Source organism: Pholcus phalangioides, unplaced genomic scaffold (genome assembly GCF_987345545.1).
Source record: "Pholcus phalangioides strain wild (caught in Gottingen) unplaced genomic scaffold, Ppha-v1.0 ptg000009l_1, whole genome shotgun sequence".
NCBI lineage: Eukaryota > Metazoa > Arthropoda > Arachnida > Araneae > Pholcidae > Pholcus > Pholcus phalangioides.
Window position 1 is genome coordinate 48,023,372 of NW_028301602.1, and position 20,344 is coordinate 48,043,715.

Below are 20,344 nucleotides of genomic sequence, written 5' to 3' on the forward strand. Positions count from 1 at the left end.
TCTTTTAATCACTAACTTTATCACATATCAATAAAATGATTAACATATAGGTTACTTTTACTTCAATATCATTGAATTTATGTGAAGAAAATACAAAATTTAAATTTTGTGATTTAAATTGGCATACCCTGTGAAGAATGTCTACTTCATTAGAGAGGCAAAGAAAATAGGTAAATATATAGTCAACTCTCGTTATAATGACCCCCTTTGTTCCACAGAAAACAGACGTTATATTGGGAGGTCGTCACATCTAATGTTTTCAATAAATCTTAAAATTTAGATTCTTTGCTTTTTCCAACTTTTAGATTTTCCCTTTCCATGAAGGCCTATGCGAAAAAGGGAACCCTAACTCTTCTTTCATAAGTGAATCACAGCTTTTAATTATGTTAAACAAAGTGCTTTTTGTCATCATATGTTTATATACTGTTTCATATACCTCTTTTGGAGGTTCATATACCTCCTGACAACAATTTGTAGTCTTCTACTGCCAAAACTTAAAATTTGATATCTACCATTTTCCCCTGAATTAGCCTGCCTGGCTTCCAGTCCGCAAGTTATCAAACCCATTTTCTCACCAATAAGGTTGTTAAGTGAGGTGACTCGCTCCGATGGATATTTTATATTTCACAATAAAATTCTCATTTCGTTGTTTTTTTTTGTATGCTGTGTATATAAAATATGACAAGTGTAAGATAACATGAGATGGCGTGGGTCCCTTCCAATTGCTTTTAAAATATACCTCCACCATAATATGTGCACATTCATCCGTCTTAACAAAACCCCAGAACTTTTCTCCAACATCCAACCCCATCTCGCCTGTAATCACCACAAAGTTTGTTAATCGCTACAGTACCCAACTGTCCAGGGAAAATATGTTTTAAAAATTTTGTATGTTTTTATTTATTTTTTTTGACACAAAATAAAGTGTTCGGACTCGGCCACGAAGCTGGGCTGGAAGAGATCTTGGCAACAGGATAAGTCCAGTGGCAAAGTTCTGGCGTTCATTCATTTGCATTAGCCGGCAAACTCGAGGGACACCAGATTTTTGAATGTTGGGTCTGGTCCATTCCCAAAGGGAAATTTTTGGTTAATGTCTTGAGTTGGCAGTTTTTACTTCAGTATAATGTCTGATGTTTAATGAGTAATACATATCATAATATTCCCATTCGAAAGTTAATTTTACTAAACAAAACAATTTGACCAGAAACTTTAAAATATCAAAATGTTTAAAATATTAGCACTTCACATGTTAATTATTAAACATTTTAATTTGCAAAAAAGAATTTTTCTCTTTAATTAAGGGGTGTCACAACCTGCGAAGTTCAATTTTCAGTCAAAAATTACCAAACATATTTCTTTCAATTGCAAATAAGATACTCAAATCTTTTTATGAATCAGTTTGTTCTTTCAAAATAAAAAGTAATAATGAATTATAGTGTAAATATATACAAGAAAAAATACTTTGAACGTGATTTTCTAAAATTGCCGTTTTTAAGTTCATCTTAGTAAGATTTGAAAGAAACTACACTGCACCAAAAATCCTGAAAAATTTTGCAGAAACGTTTATTTGACATGTGTTAGTAAAATAGATCTCAAACTTAGATATCTGACCATGTTAGAATTTTTGAAAAGTTTGAAAAATATATACACTCATTGCCATAAAAATTTACACACCCAGAAGAAGTCGTCAAAATGAAACGAAATTTTACACATGTAAGTACTACGTTGATATAAGTAAGTGATTAGAAAATCCAAGAAAAAGGATCATTTATTGCAGAAAAAAGTACAGATGAACAGAAGTTTTAGTACTCTGTTGGACCCCCTCTAGCGCGAATGCACGATGCGATACGAGCGGGCATTGAGGCATACAAGTTCAGTATGATGTCCTGAGACATCTCGTTCCACAGTTGCTGTAAATGCGCCTCTAGTTCGACCAACCTCGTAGGGTGTCCAACTTGCCGTCCCAAATGATCCCAGATATGCTCGATTGGTGACAAATCTGGGGATAGAGCAGGCCAGGGAAGGGTGGTAATGTGGCGGAGGCAGTCTTGTGACATCCTTGCTGTGTGTGGCCTAGCATTGTCTTGTTGAAAAATGGCTCCTGGGAGCCCTGCCATGAGTGGCAACACATGTGGCTGAAGGATGTTATGGACATACCGCTGGGCTGTCATTGTGCCATGGATCAATATTAGGGGTGACCGTGTATCGTAAGCAATGCCACCCCATACCATGACACCAGCTGTGGGAGCGGTGTGTCGCTGTAAAGCAAAGGCAGGATTGAAGCGTTAACCACGGGGCCTCCACACACGAACACGATTGTCATCACTGCTCAAGTTGAATCTTGATTCGTCGCTGAAGACGACCTGGTTCCATTCCATTGCAGTCCAATCCCGTCGTGCTCGACACCACTCCAAACGGAGGCGTTGGTGTGTGGGTGTCATTGGCAGCACACGTACTGGGTGCCGCGATACCAGATGTCCTTCAGCCAGGAGCCTTGCGATGGTTCGGGAAGACACAGGGGCCCATAATGAAGCTGCTGCCTGTGTCTGGATAGCGGCCAATGAGGCAGTTGGCTCTACGCGTGCGTTTCGGATGATGTGACGGTCTTCTCGACGACTGGTCTGTCGAGGGCGTCCTGAACCTGGTCACCGTGTAAATGACGTCTCTTCTGTCCACTGGTCCCAACACCTCCTCACAGTAAAATCAGAACGGCCTAGTTGACGAGCTACTCGCCGAGCTGACCACCCAGCTTCCATCATCCCGATGATTCTTCCCCTATCGAACTCTGACAACTGCTCATATGGTCTTCGACAGCGGCGTAACGGCATGTCTACCTCAGCATTTCCTTTGCAAACGATTAAATACACTCCAGCAAGCTCTGCTTACCTGTTTTATACTCCAAGGAGAACGAAGTTCAATGCCCTCTAGTGGCATTACGCAATGCGCAATCACGCTGTATTTCTAATCATTTGCATATCTGCCCGACATGTACCTTCAGGCCAACTTTCGTTTCGATCCCACAATTATTTCTTGGTGCGCAAATTTTCATGGCAATGAGTGTAAATTTAAAAAAATCTAAATTCACAATATTTTTTTAAATATTTCCCATTGATCAACTGCTAAATTTGAGGTCCATTTTACTAACACATGTCGAATAAACATTTCTGCAAAATTGCAGTATTTTTGGGGCAGTAGTTTTTTTAATCTTACGGATGAGCTCAAAAACTGTAATCTTAGAAAATCGCGTTCAAAGTGTTTTTTCTTGTACAGGTTTACACTATAATTCATTATTTTTTTCTTTTATTATGAAAGAACAAATTAACTGACTGACACAAAATTTTTATTATTTTATTTGCAATTTAATGAAATATTTTTTGAAATAATTTTTGGAAATCCAATTTCAGGGGTCATAACACCCCTTAACATAACTGTGGCAACAATTGTTATTTGAATATATCAATTACAAGTTTTGACAGTTTAAACCAACTTTGGCACTTGTCATACCAAAAACCCAACCTTGATACAAATTATTTATTTATTTATATAGGGCTAGGAACCAATTAAAATTCTTAACTGGTTAATCAAACATTTTTAATTGATTAATATAATTTTGTTCAAATATTTTTTCTAACCATACAATATTAATTCATGCTATAAAAATATATTTTACTCACTTCACACACATCTATTCCCCAGATGTGAACAAATATAAGAGTAAATTGAGAAATTAAGGCTGCTTGCTTGAAGCAATTTAATATACTGAACATAATTTGTAAAAAAACCAGGAATTTCTTCTCTTGGATCTTGTAGTTTTTTTTTTTTTAAATTGGTTATACTAGGTTAGTTACTGATTCCGAAACTACTCACACTGTTGCTTGTTTCCCTAAAAACTTCTCCCAAATGGAATATGTGAGAAGAGAAGCTGATGCTTCCAATAGAAAAAAACTATTGTTTTTTCATAAATACAGTCATTCAATTTCGGTCTTGTCTTTCTAAAACACTCCTCAAACTCAATTTAAAATCAAAATCACCTGTTTCCCTTGAATTGATTTGTATTTCCTTATGCCGAGAAAGTGATAAAAAAATAAATTCAAACATTTTCAAATATGGTCACTTATCCAAAATGTTATACAGTAGAACATCGATTATCCGAACAACTCAATCAACCGAATGTCTTTTCAACCTAACTCATTTTCAGTTTTCTATAGTCAACGATGCTGAACACTGTATTCTCTTGGAACTTGAATCCTCTTATCTCCCAAGTCAATAGCTTCGTTCTATTGTACAATAATCCACTTCCAAACAACTGTACCTACCGTACCTGTATAGATAGTATTGTATAATAGATGTAAACAATGGCGAACCTGGGTACAGTGTATGCAGTTGCAAACAATTGACAAGCAAACAAACGCATGAATAGGAGCAGATTTAGCTGTCATCTTTTTTTCTCATCGACGAATTCATCTTAATCCTCTGGGTGTGCCTTAATGGAAGGGAGGCAAGGGTCAAACAACAAAACAGTTCTTATCACGGTTTTGTCTGGGGGGGGGGGAAGGGGGGTAATCTTTCCTAGCTTGTTTAAAACAGATATTTAGATATTTTTCAATCTTTCTTTAGCTTTACCAGCATCGATACTTTTCGTCTCTCTCAAGTACAGAATGGCGACAAAACGAAAACGTGTTTTAAACATCGGAAAAAAAAGTGGGAATAGTGAAAAGATTGGAAGCGGGTGATGGTGGAAATTTGCAGCTGAATATGAACTAGGTGTGACAACCATCAGTGATTTTAAAAAAAATGCGATAAAATAGAAAATTTTGCAGCCAGTTTGAAAACAGCAGATGAGTTGAAGTCTTGCAAAGATTTAGAAAAAAAAAAGTTATGCCCGTGTTTTCATGCTTTTAACGTAATCACTGAAGACGATGAAAATCTTCCAGATTCAAAAGAATTCTTAGATATGCTTCAGGAACTCCCAGTATTCCAGTCCTGGATGACTGTGAAAGTGATGAAGATGAACCAATGGTAGATGTAACAACGCACAGTGAGGTAGAACAGTATTTCACAAAATGTCTCGCGTGGTTAGAGTCGTGGCCTAACGCTGATCCACTTCAATTTTTAATGTTGAAACTATTATAGGATGGGATGGCAAAATGTCAAGCAAGTTGAAGCAATTAAATATGGATTAATTTTTTTTTCTTTTGTGGTGCATTGCTTTTTTTACTTACTTTTCAGAATAAGTCGGTTAATTTTAATTATTTCAAGACTTTTGTTGCTGCATTTAAATTTATTTCTTTGAGTTATCGAATCAGTTTCGAAATCAATTTTCCGAACACCCTTCGGTCCCAATGTGTTCAGATAATCGATGTTTTACTGTACATAGGTACATAATCTAATCAAATTTGTTAAACAAATCAAGTAAAATTACAAACTTTTGATACAAATTTGAATTGAATTCATTGATTAACCACCCCCATTAATTGGACCACAGCCCTAATTTTTATTAAAATATATAAATAATGATAAAGATAAAACTATATGTGTGAATTACCTTCTTGTTTTCTTTGGCATAGAACCATACGGTGACGAATGAATGTGGGGACTTTTACTTCTTGGCAATAACATTCGAGAACTTTCTGTGATTCTCCGTTCAATAGGAGAATGGGAAAATTGTTTTTTCTCGTAACTTCTTTTTGGGCCGCGTGCTCTGAATATTTTACAAAACAAAATGAGAAAAATCCAAATTTTGAGAACAATAAACTCAAGTTACATCGTTACATCATTTCTTTACATATATTAAATCATCAGAGTTCCATGATTGTACAAAATTAACCCTTTAAGCGGCAATGACAAGATATCTCACCATAAAAGCCTCTCATTTTGGCTTTGAAAAGCTCAGAAATTTTGTAAAAATGATTTCTCAATGGAAAACTTTCCCCTAGTTTGCACCAACTGAAAATCGGAAGAAAGCCTACTTTATTAAAAAAGATATGACATTTTGGGGGGGGGGGGGGGTTTAGTGATTTCCAACTGCCACTTAAAGGGTTAAAAAAAGAAAAAGACAACACTCTCAACTGCTATGAGAATTCAATTATGGAACAGATTTATAGCATCCACTTGTCTAAGCTTGAATACTTCTAACCATCCAGAATAAGGGTCAATGATAAAAAGCCAATTATCACCATTAAGATGTGCTAAATTGATATAGTAAAACATTAATTTAACAATCTTCAAGTTAGCAATTTAATGATTTCCTCCATTTAAGGATGAAACAGAATGGTCTAGGCCAGAGATACATAATCATTTCAATCTCTGAGCCAGATATGAGAAACAGTCTAAGACAGCAATTCCCAATGTGGATGTTAACCCAAGGGGGAGATGGAAAGTTCCAGGGGGTGGTGGAAGTTACGGGTATAACATAGGATCCTATGGGTTAGATTGCGGTGAGGGGTGATGGGAGAAAAAATTTCTGAAGGGGGGGGGATGCGACAAAAAGGTTGGGAAACTATAGTCTAAGATGATCATTCATGAAGATTTAGCAATTTGGTCTTAGCAAATGAATCTAGAAGTTCAACTTCTGGAACATGGTAGCAAAGCTTGACAAATCCCAACAGGGTTTAAGCTAGATAAAAAATACCTTTAGCAAAAAAGTGAAAATGGGAAAAAAGTTTTAAATGTTAAAATGCTAATGATTGATGGATGAATGTTTACTTGTTTTGTACCTCCTGTACGTATTTTTGTGAAAGGGGCTACTACCTCTTTTGCATTCTAAGATTTTCTTTCGCATTTTGCAAAAAAATGTGATCGTAGTTTCAACCCTGTGTGATCCAAAAGTTCCATGCCATTTTTCATGACAAAAGTCATCATATTTCTATTTATTATCAGATAATATTATATTAGCCAGAATATGCTTCTTCACAAAATTCAGTAATCCCTTGTGAATCAATTCCACAGGAATGTGTATGAGATTCAGGTATGGTTAAGAAGTAGTAGTAAAAGTTTTGATGTGACAAAAATATGAATCGATTTTTTATAGCTCTTGCCCCTGTTATAGAGTTTAAAAAACTTGTTCAGAAATTGTCTATTACCAGTGGCGGCTCGTAATCAGATATTTTGGGGGGGGGGTGCGCTGGTTTACAAAAATATACCACCACATATCGGTGATATGTAGTCAAGTACACGCAGGACCATAACTAGGAATTTTGCCACCCACGGCAAATATGATTTTGCACCCCCAAATTTTAATAATTAATAATTTTATACATATAAAAGTGTTCTTTGTTCTCCCATAAAACTTGCCGCCCTGTCAATTTTTCTGCCCGAGGCAATTTATTTTTGGCAAATTTATTTTTGTTTACCAAATTATTTTTAACATTATCTGTATAAATAAAAATTGTTTTTTCGGGTTCGAAGACCGTCGTCCGTTTGAGTTGGTTCTCAACGTTTCCCCAACACTAGTGGTTGGCATCATCAGGAGAATTGATAAACTGGATCAAAGTCAAGTTTTCCGGAGTCTCAGGTTGTATTTATGCACATAAGTGGCTTGAACTACACTATTGTTTTGCGATTGGTCAGTTGATTCTATGGCTGGCAGCGTATTGTAAACAGTTGTTATGCTGGTAGAACCTGATTGGCCAAGAGATGTGGAGTTATCTGATTGGCTATTGTTGTCATTCTGTTGCTGGATCTTGAAGGGGAAGGTTCTTGTTCTTCTGAGAGCTGGTGTCCAGGATCTGCTCAATTTCAAAGTTTCTTCTCTTATATTATAGCTGTTTTTGTGCTTGTATATTTCAATAGCCTCTCTGTAGATTCGTGGTCACCATTAGCTATTACCTGTGTTTCGCTGAACTGTACACTGTGGTTGTCGTAAAGCGCATGCTCTGCCACCGCTGACTTTTCTGTTTGGCCCATTCTGCAGCATCGAATATCATTCCCGCCTTTCTGAAGATGAAACGCCTCTTCATTACTGCACAAGCTCACAGCATCTACAACCGATTGGAGAAATCGTTGCTTCGCGAACGTATTCACTTCACGCGAAGAGAACTTGCCAGAACCGACAAAAACATACTGGATATATTCTATCACCTGAGTAGCAAGCTGAGTCCCGAGGACTGGAATAAAACTGATGGGATCACATACAGGAGTATGGAGAACCACATCAACTGCAACACAGAACATCAAAAAGTGAAGTTTCATAAGATCAACCAACGCCGGTTTGAGCATCCACCCATGGACATGAAAAAGACTGTGGTGAACTTGACAGATCGAGTGCTTACAGAAAACGAAGTATCAGTGCTCGCCAAGGGAGGAAATTTTGCCATCACCCCACGTGAAATTCCCACTGAAGAAATCATCGCAAATATTGAATCAGCCATGAGAAACATGCCAGAAGAGCAAGCAGAAGAAATATGAGTAGAAACATCCAGAATTCTGTCAAGAGCCAAGCCACCCCGGAAAAATCTAAAAGCAGCCGAACTACGAGCGATTAGGAGCCTCAACTCCGATAAAGATATTCTCATTCTGTCAGCAGACAAGGGAAATGCAACGGTAATAATGAAGACAGAAGAATACGGCCGTAAAATGACAGAACTCTTGGATCCATAAACGTATAGAGTGCTCAAAAAAGACCCAACACAAAAGATCCTGAGGAAGATGAACAGTTTGGTGAAATCCTCGTCTTTACCTGAGAATGAGAAAAAAGGTATCTGCAGAACAGAAGCACTTTCTCCTCGCATTTATGGTTTGCCGAAAATACATAAAGAACTGGTTCCGTTGCGGCCGATTGTGAGCTCCATTGGATCTCCCACCTACAATCTAGCCAAGGTGTTAACCACCATCTTGCAGCCACACATAGGAAAAACAAGCACATTTGTGAAAGATTCTGGTCACTTCGTCGAAAAAATAAGAAATATCAACTTGCAACCTGATGATATACTGGTGAGCTTCGACATCGTATCATTGTTCACCAAGGTGCCACTGAAAGACGTCTTAGCACTACTCGATGAAATATTCCAAAAAGATATAGTAGGCCTTTTCCAGCTTTGCCTTACTACAACCTATTTCACCTGGAACAACATCATCTATGAACAGACGGATGGAGTAGCCATGGGAAGCCCCTTGAGCCCGGTCGTTGCCAACTTCTTTATGAAAAATTCGAGGAGCAGGCAGTAACAACAGCGCCTCTCAAACCAACGATTTGGCTCCGCTACGTTGACGATACATTCGTTGTTTGGGGGCATGGTGAAGAAAATCTTCACAGATTCTTGGACCATCTCAATGGAATTCATGAGAACATCAAGTTCACTATGGAAATAGAGAAAGAAGGACAGATCCCGTTCTTGGACGTTCTGGTCAGCCGTCAAGGTCAACGTTTAGGCCACAGCATTTATCGTAAGCCTACTCACACCAACAGATATGTTCATAAGCTCTCCAATCATCATCCTCACCAAAAACGAGGCGTACTGAAAACCTTGATCGAGAGGGCAAGACGACTATGTGAAGGAAAAGATCTAGGTAAAGAGATTGAAAAAATCAGTTTTCCGCTCTAATGGGTACACGAAAGACGACATCAAGAAAGCCTTACGCTCCATCAAGGAATCACCAACGGAAAATGAGCAGTCACAATCAATTGGAAAAGCTGTACTGCCTTTTATCCCCGGAGTGACGGCAAGAATCAGCAAGGTCATGAAAAAACATCATATAAAGACCCTTTTCAAACCAACCAGAAAAATATGTGAAATGCTGCGATCAGCAAAAGACCACCGTGACCCTCTATCAACACCGGGGATCTACCGAATACCGTGCACCTGTGGTCAGGTATATATTGGAACCACAAAAAGGTCTGTGGCCACGAGAATAAAAGAGCACGAACGATGCTGCAGAATGGGCCAAACAGAAAAGTCGGCGGTGGCAGAGCATGCGCTTTACGACAACCACAGTGTACAGTTCAGCGAAACACAGGTAATAGCTAATGTTGACCACTTCTTCCCACGAATCTACAGAGAGGCTATTGAAATATACAAGCACAAAAACAGCTATAATATAAGAGAAGAAACTTTTAAATTGAGCAGATCCTGGACACCAGCTCTCAGAAGAACAAGAACCTTCCCCTTCAAGATCCAGCAACAGAATGACAACAACAGCCAATCAGATAACCACATCTCTCGGCCAATCAGGTTCTACCAGCATAACAACTGTTTACAATACGCTGCCAGCCATAGAATCAACTGACCAATCGCAAAACAATAGTGTAGTTCAAGCCACTTATGTGCATAAATACAACCTGAGACTCCGGAAAACTTGACTTTGATCCAGTTTATCAATTCTCCTGATGATGCCAACCACTAGTGTTGGGGAAACGTTGAGAACCAACTCAAACGGACGACGGTCTTCGAACCCGAAAAAACAATTTTTATTAAATGATGGCCGCGAAAACCTTATCAACTATTATCTGTATAGCTTTGCAATAAAAAAATAATAATGTTCTTACGTAAAAAAAAGTTTGCGTTGTCTTAACATTGAAAAATCACTTAAATTTAATAGTTGCCATCTGTAATGGTTTATGCAAATTGTGAAAATTCATATTCTTCCAATATCATGGGTCTGTGCCCAGCCAAAATTTGGGCTCATTTTTCAGACCCTTCAACAAAATTCTGGATCTAAAAAATGGACACTTTACAAAATTCTGGATTTGAAAAACAGTGTTTAAAAATAAAAATTAATGAAACCATAAATTTGGAATTTCATTTCTTTTGTGTAGATTAACTAGATTATTTCGTTTTCTGCAAAATTACTTTTTTTTCACAAAAACCGGACCCTACAAAAAGGTCTGGACAGACGCCTGAATATTATACTCTAATTTAAAAGGTGTATAAATTTCTATGATAAAGTTATAAAATATATATATGCTTTATTCAAATATATTCTAACTCTAAGTTAGAATAAGTCGATTAAGTTAAAAGGTAGTTGATTTAAAATGAAGTTTTTGCACGCCTAAAATGAGTATAATAACCTTGTACTAACCCATAGGTGTACGCAGAATTTTCTTGGTGGGGGGAATTCAATGTTTTTTTCTTCTCAAGGGGAGTTTACGTTTTTTCCTGCAAAATAACACTATAATCTCAGCTTGAGGGGGATTTAGAACACCAAACCACCCCCTTCGCACACACGAATGAACTAACCATTATTCTTTCCCCTTCTGGTTCTTATACTACCAAAGGGGCATCTCATACGATGTGGGACAGAAAGCGGCCTAAGAGGAAAGAAGAATATAGAGCTCCATGGGAAGCACTACTGAAGATTTACCATATGATTCGTATTTTATAGGACTTTTTTTTTATCAATGCTTTTGAAAATTTTTCTTTTCTAATTTATAAAAATTCATTAAAAAAAAGAAATTCAATGGTATTAAGTTGGTATCAAATCCATTTAAAGAATTAAATTAATGACATAATTTTCAGGGGGGCGTGCACCTACGCAGCTCCTTCACGAGCCACCCCTGCCTATTGCACATAGATTGATGTAGATATTTTATTAGAATTTCGATTCTAAGAAACTAATTAGGGAAACTAAAACTAGGGTCATGACAATCGTTCCTTTAACAGAGAGGTGCTCCTTAATAAGATTTCATTGCACATGTAACCGTATTCTCAGATGTTTGATTCATCCTGCACAGACTTACTTTTTAAAAACACTAGTACAGTGCATGCAGGATTGGTGACATAAGGATTTGTGTGTGTGTGTGTGGGGGGGGGGGAGACAAAAATGGTTTTGCTGCCTCCCTCCAAAGTGAAATTTTATACTTTTATTGCCCCTCCACACTAAAATTTGCTGCCCAGGCAGTTCTTCCCCCCCCCCCAGTTCCAGCCCAGAAGTGCAATTATGTAGGCCTGCTAACAAATAATCGTGTATTAACCATGTTTATATTAAACAAGTTCAACTGTATGGTGGAGCCCTACAATTCAATGTTCAAGTCCTCGGGATAATGCATAAAATTGCTGGATAGAGATACATGGACAATATTTTCTTGACATTATATTGGGCATTAGTTAGGCAAAGGATTAGTGTGGAATCATGAGGACTCCGTGTATGTTGTTTTATCTTGAGTAATTCTGTCATATGAAAATCCAGCATGAAATATTTTTGAAATTTTGTTTTTCAGAAATCTACAATGCATTTACATTTTGGGAAACGATAATGAAGAGCTAACAGCTAGGAGGAAAATATATTGTTTAATAAAATTTTTAGTTAAATGAAAAAAAATGAGTACCTACCAAGCAGATAATTGATAAAACTAGTCGTGAAGAAATCATTGTTGTCTGGACTGAAATTTATTTGAATTCCTAACAATCATTTTACTTTTCTTCTGTATTTTTTCCCCCAGATGAATGAATATTTGGAAGAAACTCTTGGTTGCGCCATATGAATTGCTTATTCAGAGTCAAAATAAAATTTTTCCACTTGAATATTGTTTCAGAACTACACAAAAAACCACACAGATTTCATCATGTACTTGATTGTCTTCGCTGAGATGCACAAATTTTCGAAATATGAGAATCAGTATATAACCAAGAGTATTTTGAGGAAAATATGTCCAAAAAATGACTCGTATACAATATGACTATATATTGGGTTAAAGTGACACAATAAAAAAAAAGATGTAACAGAGTGATGATGACAGATCTTCCTTTAGCAGATATGTTTTTGAAATTGAAATCATATCAATGATACACCCCCAAAGGAGAATGTTTTGCATTGTTCTGCAATGAGCCCTCAGCTGACAAGAAATGTTATGCAGTGAAAATTCTCATAATAGTGTTTTCTACACTATGTTCCTAAAATTCATCCAGATTGTTTTGCAACATATGCCACCGTTTTCAGCATATTCTGCTTTGGGGATGATACGGCTGGAAAATGAAGATGCATTCTTCAACATTCACACCAATATCTAAAGAAATATTCATCTTTGGTTTCTGCACAATTCACAGGATAGGACATGGTTCGATCTTGTAAAGTATTCTACTTTATTAATTCTAGGAAGAGTATGCAATGGTTTCTCTTCCCTTTTTTAGCTTAGGCATGAACTTCTTCTAATATATAAGCAGCGAAGGCTTCCACTGCCATCCTTCACGTATATAAATTGGACAAAAAAGTGTTTATTGTAGTATTTGGCAACATTAATTAGTATCAATGTTATGTTCAACAAAATGGTGGCATCGCGCAGTCACTCTAAGATCCCTCCGAGAAAATAGTTCTTATTGAAGCTACATGAATGTGATCTTCAATTATGTTGCATCAATGCATTATTTGGTAAAATAAGAAAGGGGGAAAATTTATTCTGTGGAATTTTCTTGACAGACAGGATTATGCAGATACAGATGTGTGTGTGTGAATGTGTGTGTGTATATATATATATATATATATCAAATTTTCTCACTTTTTCATTGGATACAAACTAATGTAATCAATCCGTCCGAAAAATCTGATTCACTTTGGGATTTATTAACATCAATGTCTATGAGGCTTTAAACTTGCAGCTCTATAATATAATAAAGTTATCTATTTTGTTGAACAGAGCTTTTCTTGAATTTTCTTTTTAACATATCTGTTGCATATACAAGTTAGACTGGTTTTAGCCAAGAATAAAAGAAAAAACGTTTGCATTAATTCATGAGTATTCTTAGCATGACTATAAAAAATTACCATCAACCCCACAAACTGTAAATATGCAAAGCATAGTAGATAGAAAGTGCACAGCTGCACCAGATGGATGGCAAGCCAATTTTCAAAGCTATTTTGATACAATCCAAACTGGCTAGAATGAAATCATGTCTTTGCTTGACTGCATGAAAACTAAAATGTTGGGCCATATATTTTGTACAGCTGAACATAAACTGATTTTTGAATTCATAAAACAGAATTTTTCACATAATCCTTTCTGAAATGATCAAACTTCATAGGAAGAATATATATATCTTGCTTCTAAAACAAACTTGGACATCTGGTGTATCAGTAACAGACAATATTATTAAATTTATTCAAACTCAACAAAGACTTTTGAGCTCGTCTCCACAGCACCAGAATAAGTAAATAATTCTCACATAATTTCTGCACAAGATATCTTTGAATAATCATTGCTACTATATCTACATTTCCATAAAGACTTCTCTCACCAAATTCGGTCAAGAATGTGCAAGTTGAAAAAGCTGATGTCTGATGTGCTGATTGCACTCTGCTGCTGGTTTTTCTTGTGAAAATGGGTCAATCACAAGGAGAAGATTGTAATATAATAAGCTGAAATGGAACATAAAGCTGCGATCCAGCAGGTAGTTAAAGTTTGATGAATCAGACAATAAATGGGAGAAAAATTTATCACTCTGTGAGTAGTTTTTTCAAACTTTAGAGAATGTGCAGAAATAGGATATTGATTGTATTGAGTTTTTCAAGTGATAGGTCTGCTTTAAGTTCATACAGGCACACAGTGTAGGTTATCAGTTTTTTTGTTTTTTTTGCTAATGAAATATTCCGAACATGAATAGCTCAGTGTTTTTTCCCTTTACAGATTTCCATATCCTGGAAGAACATGAAGGGGATTCCTATGCAACTTATATTCAGCAATTACTTTGGATAATACATAACCATTTTCAAAGATGACCAAATTCAATACACATTTACAACGCATATTATTTGTAAGAACTTTTTTGATTCAGCAAATAGAATCCAATATTTATTGGCCATATAAACTAGATATTTGACTGGATACTTTAATATGTTAAGTGCTACATTCGCCATGACAATTATCTTCCCTTTCAAGCTGCATCAGTCACCACTGCTAGAATAGTGTGTTCACATGTGACTGAGTTGTTTTAAGTTTGCTCACAAGCTGTTTCCAAACAGATATTAACTTGATTCTGCTTGATACTCAGATAAACAATTTTTCATGTCCTTGACAAAACCAAACACTTGATTGAATGTTCTCAGAATTTTCTGCAATATGTCCAATACATATAGCATATGTTTCTGGCCTTCAAAGCCTACTTTGGAATTCAAAAAATGAAATCGCATCTCTGAAAGGTCAAATTTTGTATTTATTTTCTTGCCTAACTAGAAAGTGATCCTCAAATTTTTCATTCCACAGATGAAACATCACCCAACTTTTGAATGAGTAAAGCTTAATACCCATATCCTGTCAATAGTATAGATTTCTTTCTTCAATATCATTGATGATACTGATAGAAAATTATATGTACTCTACTATCAATCTCAAAATCAAATGAATTTGATTCTAAAAGTATCATTCACATACGCCTTTATTTCATTTTGCTTTCCAGTTATAGTTCAGCTTAGACTGGCAGTAGCATGTCATTTCAAAGTTGTGATACATAGAGTTGTATTTGTAGTTTTTAGTCTATTTTTCAGCCGTTTAAGTGGTATTGATGAGATATCAACTCCTTAAAAGCCTCTTATTTCAGTATTGACAAGCCTAGGTATTTTGTAAAATGATTTCTCAACGGAACATTTTTCCATATACACCTTAGTTTATACCTGTTGAAAATTTGAAGAACACCTACTTTATTAAACAAGATATAACATTGTTTTGAAGGGGGTTCAGTGATTTCTGCTGTGATTCTGCTTTTCCTACACCAAATATCAAATACCTGAATACAAAGACCAGCTGAGGCAATACAAAGAGAGAATTTTATCAATCCAATTATTCACCACTGCGACTTAGCAAATATTTATAAAGAGCATGCCACACCCCAAGGCAAATGTTTTGCATTGTTCTGCAACAAGCCTTCAGCTGACCAGATGTGTTCTGATGTGAGTAAAAACTCCCACAAATGTTTCCTACACTTTTCTTAAAATTCTTTCCGAGATTGTTCTGCAGTAGCACTGATCATTCCGTGACATATGTCACAGTTTTCGGCATATTCTGCTTTGGGGATGCTTCATATGAAATAAAAAGTGCTGATATGCATGCAGGTAGCATTGCATGCTCAGTTAATTTACAATGCTTATTCCCAGTTCCTCAACAAAAAAAGAAATGTTCATAGTTTTGAGGAAGGTTGCATAATTTTCCATTTTGTAGGTCTCTGTGCTGACTTTTGTTATGATTTGAAAGCTTTTTCAAAAGCAGTTTAAAACATCCAGCCACATTGAGAGATTATATTTTGTACCCCTTTCCTTTTTCCATGCACTTTCATTATGGATATTGAGATAAATAAAACACTTCAGTAATATTTCATTTAGTTATGCAGATGGTGGTCTGTCTAAATCAAGAAGCCAAGTCCTCCATCCCAATGATGCTCATCTTACTGCAATTGAATGAATCATCTGGCACACTGATGTTGATGATAATTGATGCAAAGTACTAACAACAAGCTTCTTAATAAAAGTAATGTTTACACAGCTGGGCAGAGGTGGACAAGCAGAAAACATTGTCTGAAGAAAAAAAAACAGCAACACAAACTTGATAATGTGATGATGGTGCTGAACAAGTTTGGGAAGCTCCTATATTAGCATCCTATCCATTTTCAGAACTGAGATGGCATGAAATCTCAGTAAGGTTAATAATAAGCTTAAGAAGACAATGTTTTGACTCATACAGTATGTATCTAGTTTGTTATTTCTCAAGATGCTTTTTTCAGGCGATTACAAATTATGCATGTGAAATCGATTTACACTTTTCACATGTACGATTTCAATCTATTCAAGACTGATGATTTGTATGAGGAAAAAGAAACACAAAAGATTCTGTAAATCTTTAAATCTGGAATCACTTTTGTGGTGACAGCTATCACTCTGTCTTTCTCCATTCAACTTTTAGCTTTGTAAATGTCCCCCCCCCCTGATTTAAACCATTGCAAAATAAAAAAAGTCTGATTTATCATAAGTTTGCCTGCATGGAGCAAATGCAATTGCCTGCAGTCCTAATTGACCAATCTCATATCTCACTTTTTTACACTCTTCCTTCCCGATATCCATCCATGTGCATTAAATATATATTTTTGCGGGTGGAGTAGGATAAAGGAAGCTTTTAAATAATTCACTTTTCTCATACTTCTATGACAGTCAAAGCAAATTTGATAAAAATACGCTTCAAAGGAAAAATCTGAATATCAATCATCTGAAAGACATTTTCATATAATCATTTTCATCGCATTTTTCGTCATTTCCATAACACGGTCATTTTCTGCACACTGAGGCTAATTTGACCGAGACATACAGCTTATAGCTGATTCTGGATGTCTTTTTTTCTTCCTACGTCTCTCATCAAAAGGTTGGTGAGTTAATAGCTTGGTGTAAGGGGACTTCCTACGATACCAATGTGATGTATGGTTGTCTTGCACCAGTCCTGTTCTGTTGCATGTCTGTGTCAGGAAATATTCTGACAAGAACTGAGTAGACAGCAAATTCGCAACACCCAAACATCCTTTACAGTCTTATGTCTTATCAACTAAGGTTACCGCACCCACTTTCTTTCAGCCAGATCTAATTTTTTTGCAAAAATGCACAATTCATTTTCTTAGCAAGTAATTTTAAGGAACTCTTTTTTTTCTTCAAAATAGTGAATAACTCATGAAAATTTTCCACAAAAAAGGGCATCATTGCAATCAATATCAATCGTAATAAGTCAGCTTCTCTGGTCTTTCCCAACCTAAGTCATTGAATGATTGGGATAGAATCTAAGAAGTCAATACCATTTTGAAAATGGTTATTTTGGCCAAAAGCAAAATGCTCTCAAATAAAACAAATCTTTGGATATAATATGTGCTCAACATGATTGATAGGATCCTTGAACGTTGTATGAATGGCTGTTGTCAAAATATTGACATGCCTTGACAAACGCAGATATAGATTGAAACGGTGTTATGAATGGATGATACCTGTCGAAAGACAAAGCAGGATGATGACTCTTTCTCTGAGGTAACCTTTGTGGAGGAGTGAATGCATGAGATCTTGATAAATGAGATGATGGTTTTGATGACCTTGAAGGCAACAGAGAAGACAGCTCTGATTGCTTCATACCTCCAGATATGTTTCCACTCACCGACCTGAAAAAAAAAAAAAGAAGATCAAAACAAAATGGTAAAGTGAGTTTTTTGTCAACTTGAATTCCACACATTAACATTTGTGTTTTCAAAAGATGTGATTTCAGTCAGATTGTGAGTCAATTCAGAAAAACTCAAAACTACGAAAAACCATTTGTTACATTTCTTATAAAGTATTCTCAAAAAATAAACCCTATTTTTGGTACATTCTTTCAGCATGAAGAATCAATCATTCATTAATCCCAGCTCTTACCTATTAGAAACAAACTGCTGAGGTGATCTATAAGAACCTTGTTTACGTGAAGCTTGGATCTTTTTGCCAGGAGAACGATGTGCTGGACTCTTGACCATCCTCTGTGTTTTTAATGGCTTCATAACTGCAAAAATCTTATTCTCGCATCAACACTACTGGGGATGAACAAAAAATAATTAATTGAAAGCAAAATGAAATCTTCACGGATGTGTGCTACATTCTACATATCTCTAAAATGCCAGGTGTTATACATTTTTCAAAATAACCTGGGTAATTTCCCAAATTCTGATGGAAATCATTGAGAACAGCATTTTGATATATAATATGAATCTGTTTATACATCAAAGCTCGACAAATATTTAAAAAATTGAGTGTCAGCTACAGACCTGCCAATCTCCAAAAGGTAAAAATCCTGTACCTTTCTTATCAAAATCTTGCAATTTACTGAAAAACCTGGCAATTTTGCATGCCAATTTCTTTTGTGGCCATAATAAGAACCAACATGAGAGGAAATACATAAGATGACACATTTTACAGGACATTCCTATATTTTTAATCATCATTTGTCTTACTCTTCTGAAGGAATAACCATTTTTTCCAATGATGCTTCCTTCAATGATACTTGTCATTTTCATTGTTAAATTTTTTTGGCAAAATCATTTTAATTAATGGACAGATACGGATTAACTTGGAAATATGTGGGGATCATGTTACTTATTATTATATTAAGATTTATAGAAGCCCTCAATTTCCCTCCCATCAGCAATCAGGAATTTTGCCCACAACAAGCGATGTTTCATATTTTCTGGGGTGTCCCGATCCCCCATAAATGCTATGAAATATGACTGGCATAGAAAAAATCTACTAAATTATCTACCAGCTATCTTGCGATCAAACACTTAAAAAAACTGCCATGTTCATGGATTTGGATGACTGTGACCACCATTCATACAGGGTACCATTCAGAAGATGCAATATCGCAAGAGCTTCTTTATGCAAATGATATGGGAATTGCTTTAGAATAAAAAGAACCAATGGCAACAGAAAACCGTCAACTAAATGTTTCTTCATTTTCGATTGTTCATTCATGTTGATGGTTCAATTATTTGAATCCCAGCAATATGCATACATAATCCAGAAGACCTGTAAACATTGCAAACTCTGGCACAGTCAGGCTAAATATGAAAAATTGGCAGGTCTGCAGTGAGATTCAGGAGCAAAGAACTTTTTTTTTTCAGAGGAAAATAATCTGAAATATATTTTTTTCAACATTTCTGGGAGTTTGCAACCCCTTTCTACGTTGGCAGAATAGCATATGTAAATTCCGAAAACATTTTGCTCTCAGACTCAAATTTGGTAATCACACATTGAAATTTTAGGTGCCAATACTAATTTTTTGGTTGCCATGCCAACCTCACATTTGAAATTTATCATGCCCCATTATAGATTATACTTGTCGTCATTAGCTAAATGCTTCTCTCAATTATATTTATCGAAATCTGCAGAAATCTTTATGCTGTGTACCCATTGGGGGGCATCCTGTATCCTGTTAATGTGTGTGTGGGGCACTATTTATTTCCCACAGACTATCTTTCAGTACAGAGGCGAATGTCTAAACTAGGAGTGTTAGTAGAGAGGCATAGGGGCATGACAAGATTTAGGTTTGATGGGCTCCAAGGCTATTGAAGGTAATAGTCCTTCTCCAGCTGTCCTTTGTCAACAACAAATTGTTGCTGTTAAGTTTTTCAAGTTGAATATATGATATATGCAGTGGCGACTCGTGTTCGGATATTTTGCGGAACGCAGATTCCTAAAAAAACACTGCCATCTATCAGTGCAAATATGTAGTCAAGTGCATGCATTTACAATTAGTAAAGTATTGCACTGCATTGAAAACATTTATTTTTGTTTCTCAAATTATTTTTCACATTATCCGTATATCTATACAATACAAAAATAACAATGCTCTATCAACGTAACATTAATGTAAATAGTTTGTACAGTGAGCTTAATCGATATCTTAACAATGTTGAAAATCATTTAAGTT

General features: G+C 36.0%; 1 protein-coding gene across 14 annotated transcripts in view; it reads right to left on the reverse strand.

The window, feature by feature from the left end:
- Positions 1-20,344, reverse strand: part of LOC149083233 (uncharacterized) — a 71,062-nt gene that overhangs the window by 36,826 nt on the left and 13,892 nt on the right. For 7 of the 14 annotated variants that reach the window (XM_089236438.1, XM_089236440.1, XM_089236434.1 and 4 more), the window contains exons 2-4: positions 18,298-18,452; positions 17,880-18,047; positions 5,546-5,701 (exon numbers count right to left, since the gene is read on the reverse strand). In XM_089236438.1, the coding sequence (XP_089092564.1) occupies positions 5,546-5,701; positions 17,880-18,047; positions 18,298-18,419 (446 nt within the window). In that variant the 5' untranslated portion in view covers positions 18,420-18,452. Of the gene's footprint in view, positions 1-5,545; positions 5,702-12,266; positions 12,472-17,879; positions 18,048-18,297; positions 18,453-20,344 lie in introns of those variants that run through there. The other 7 variants (XM_089236443.1, XM_089236445.1, XM_089236442.1 and 4 more) reach the window with 4 other exon arrangements.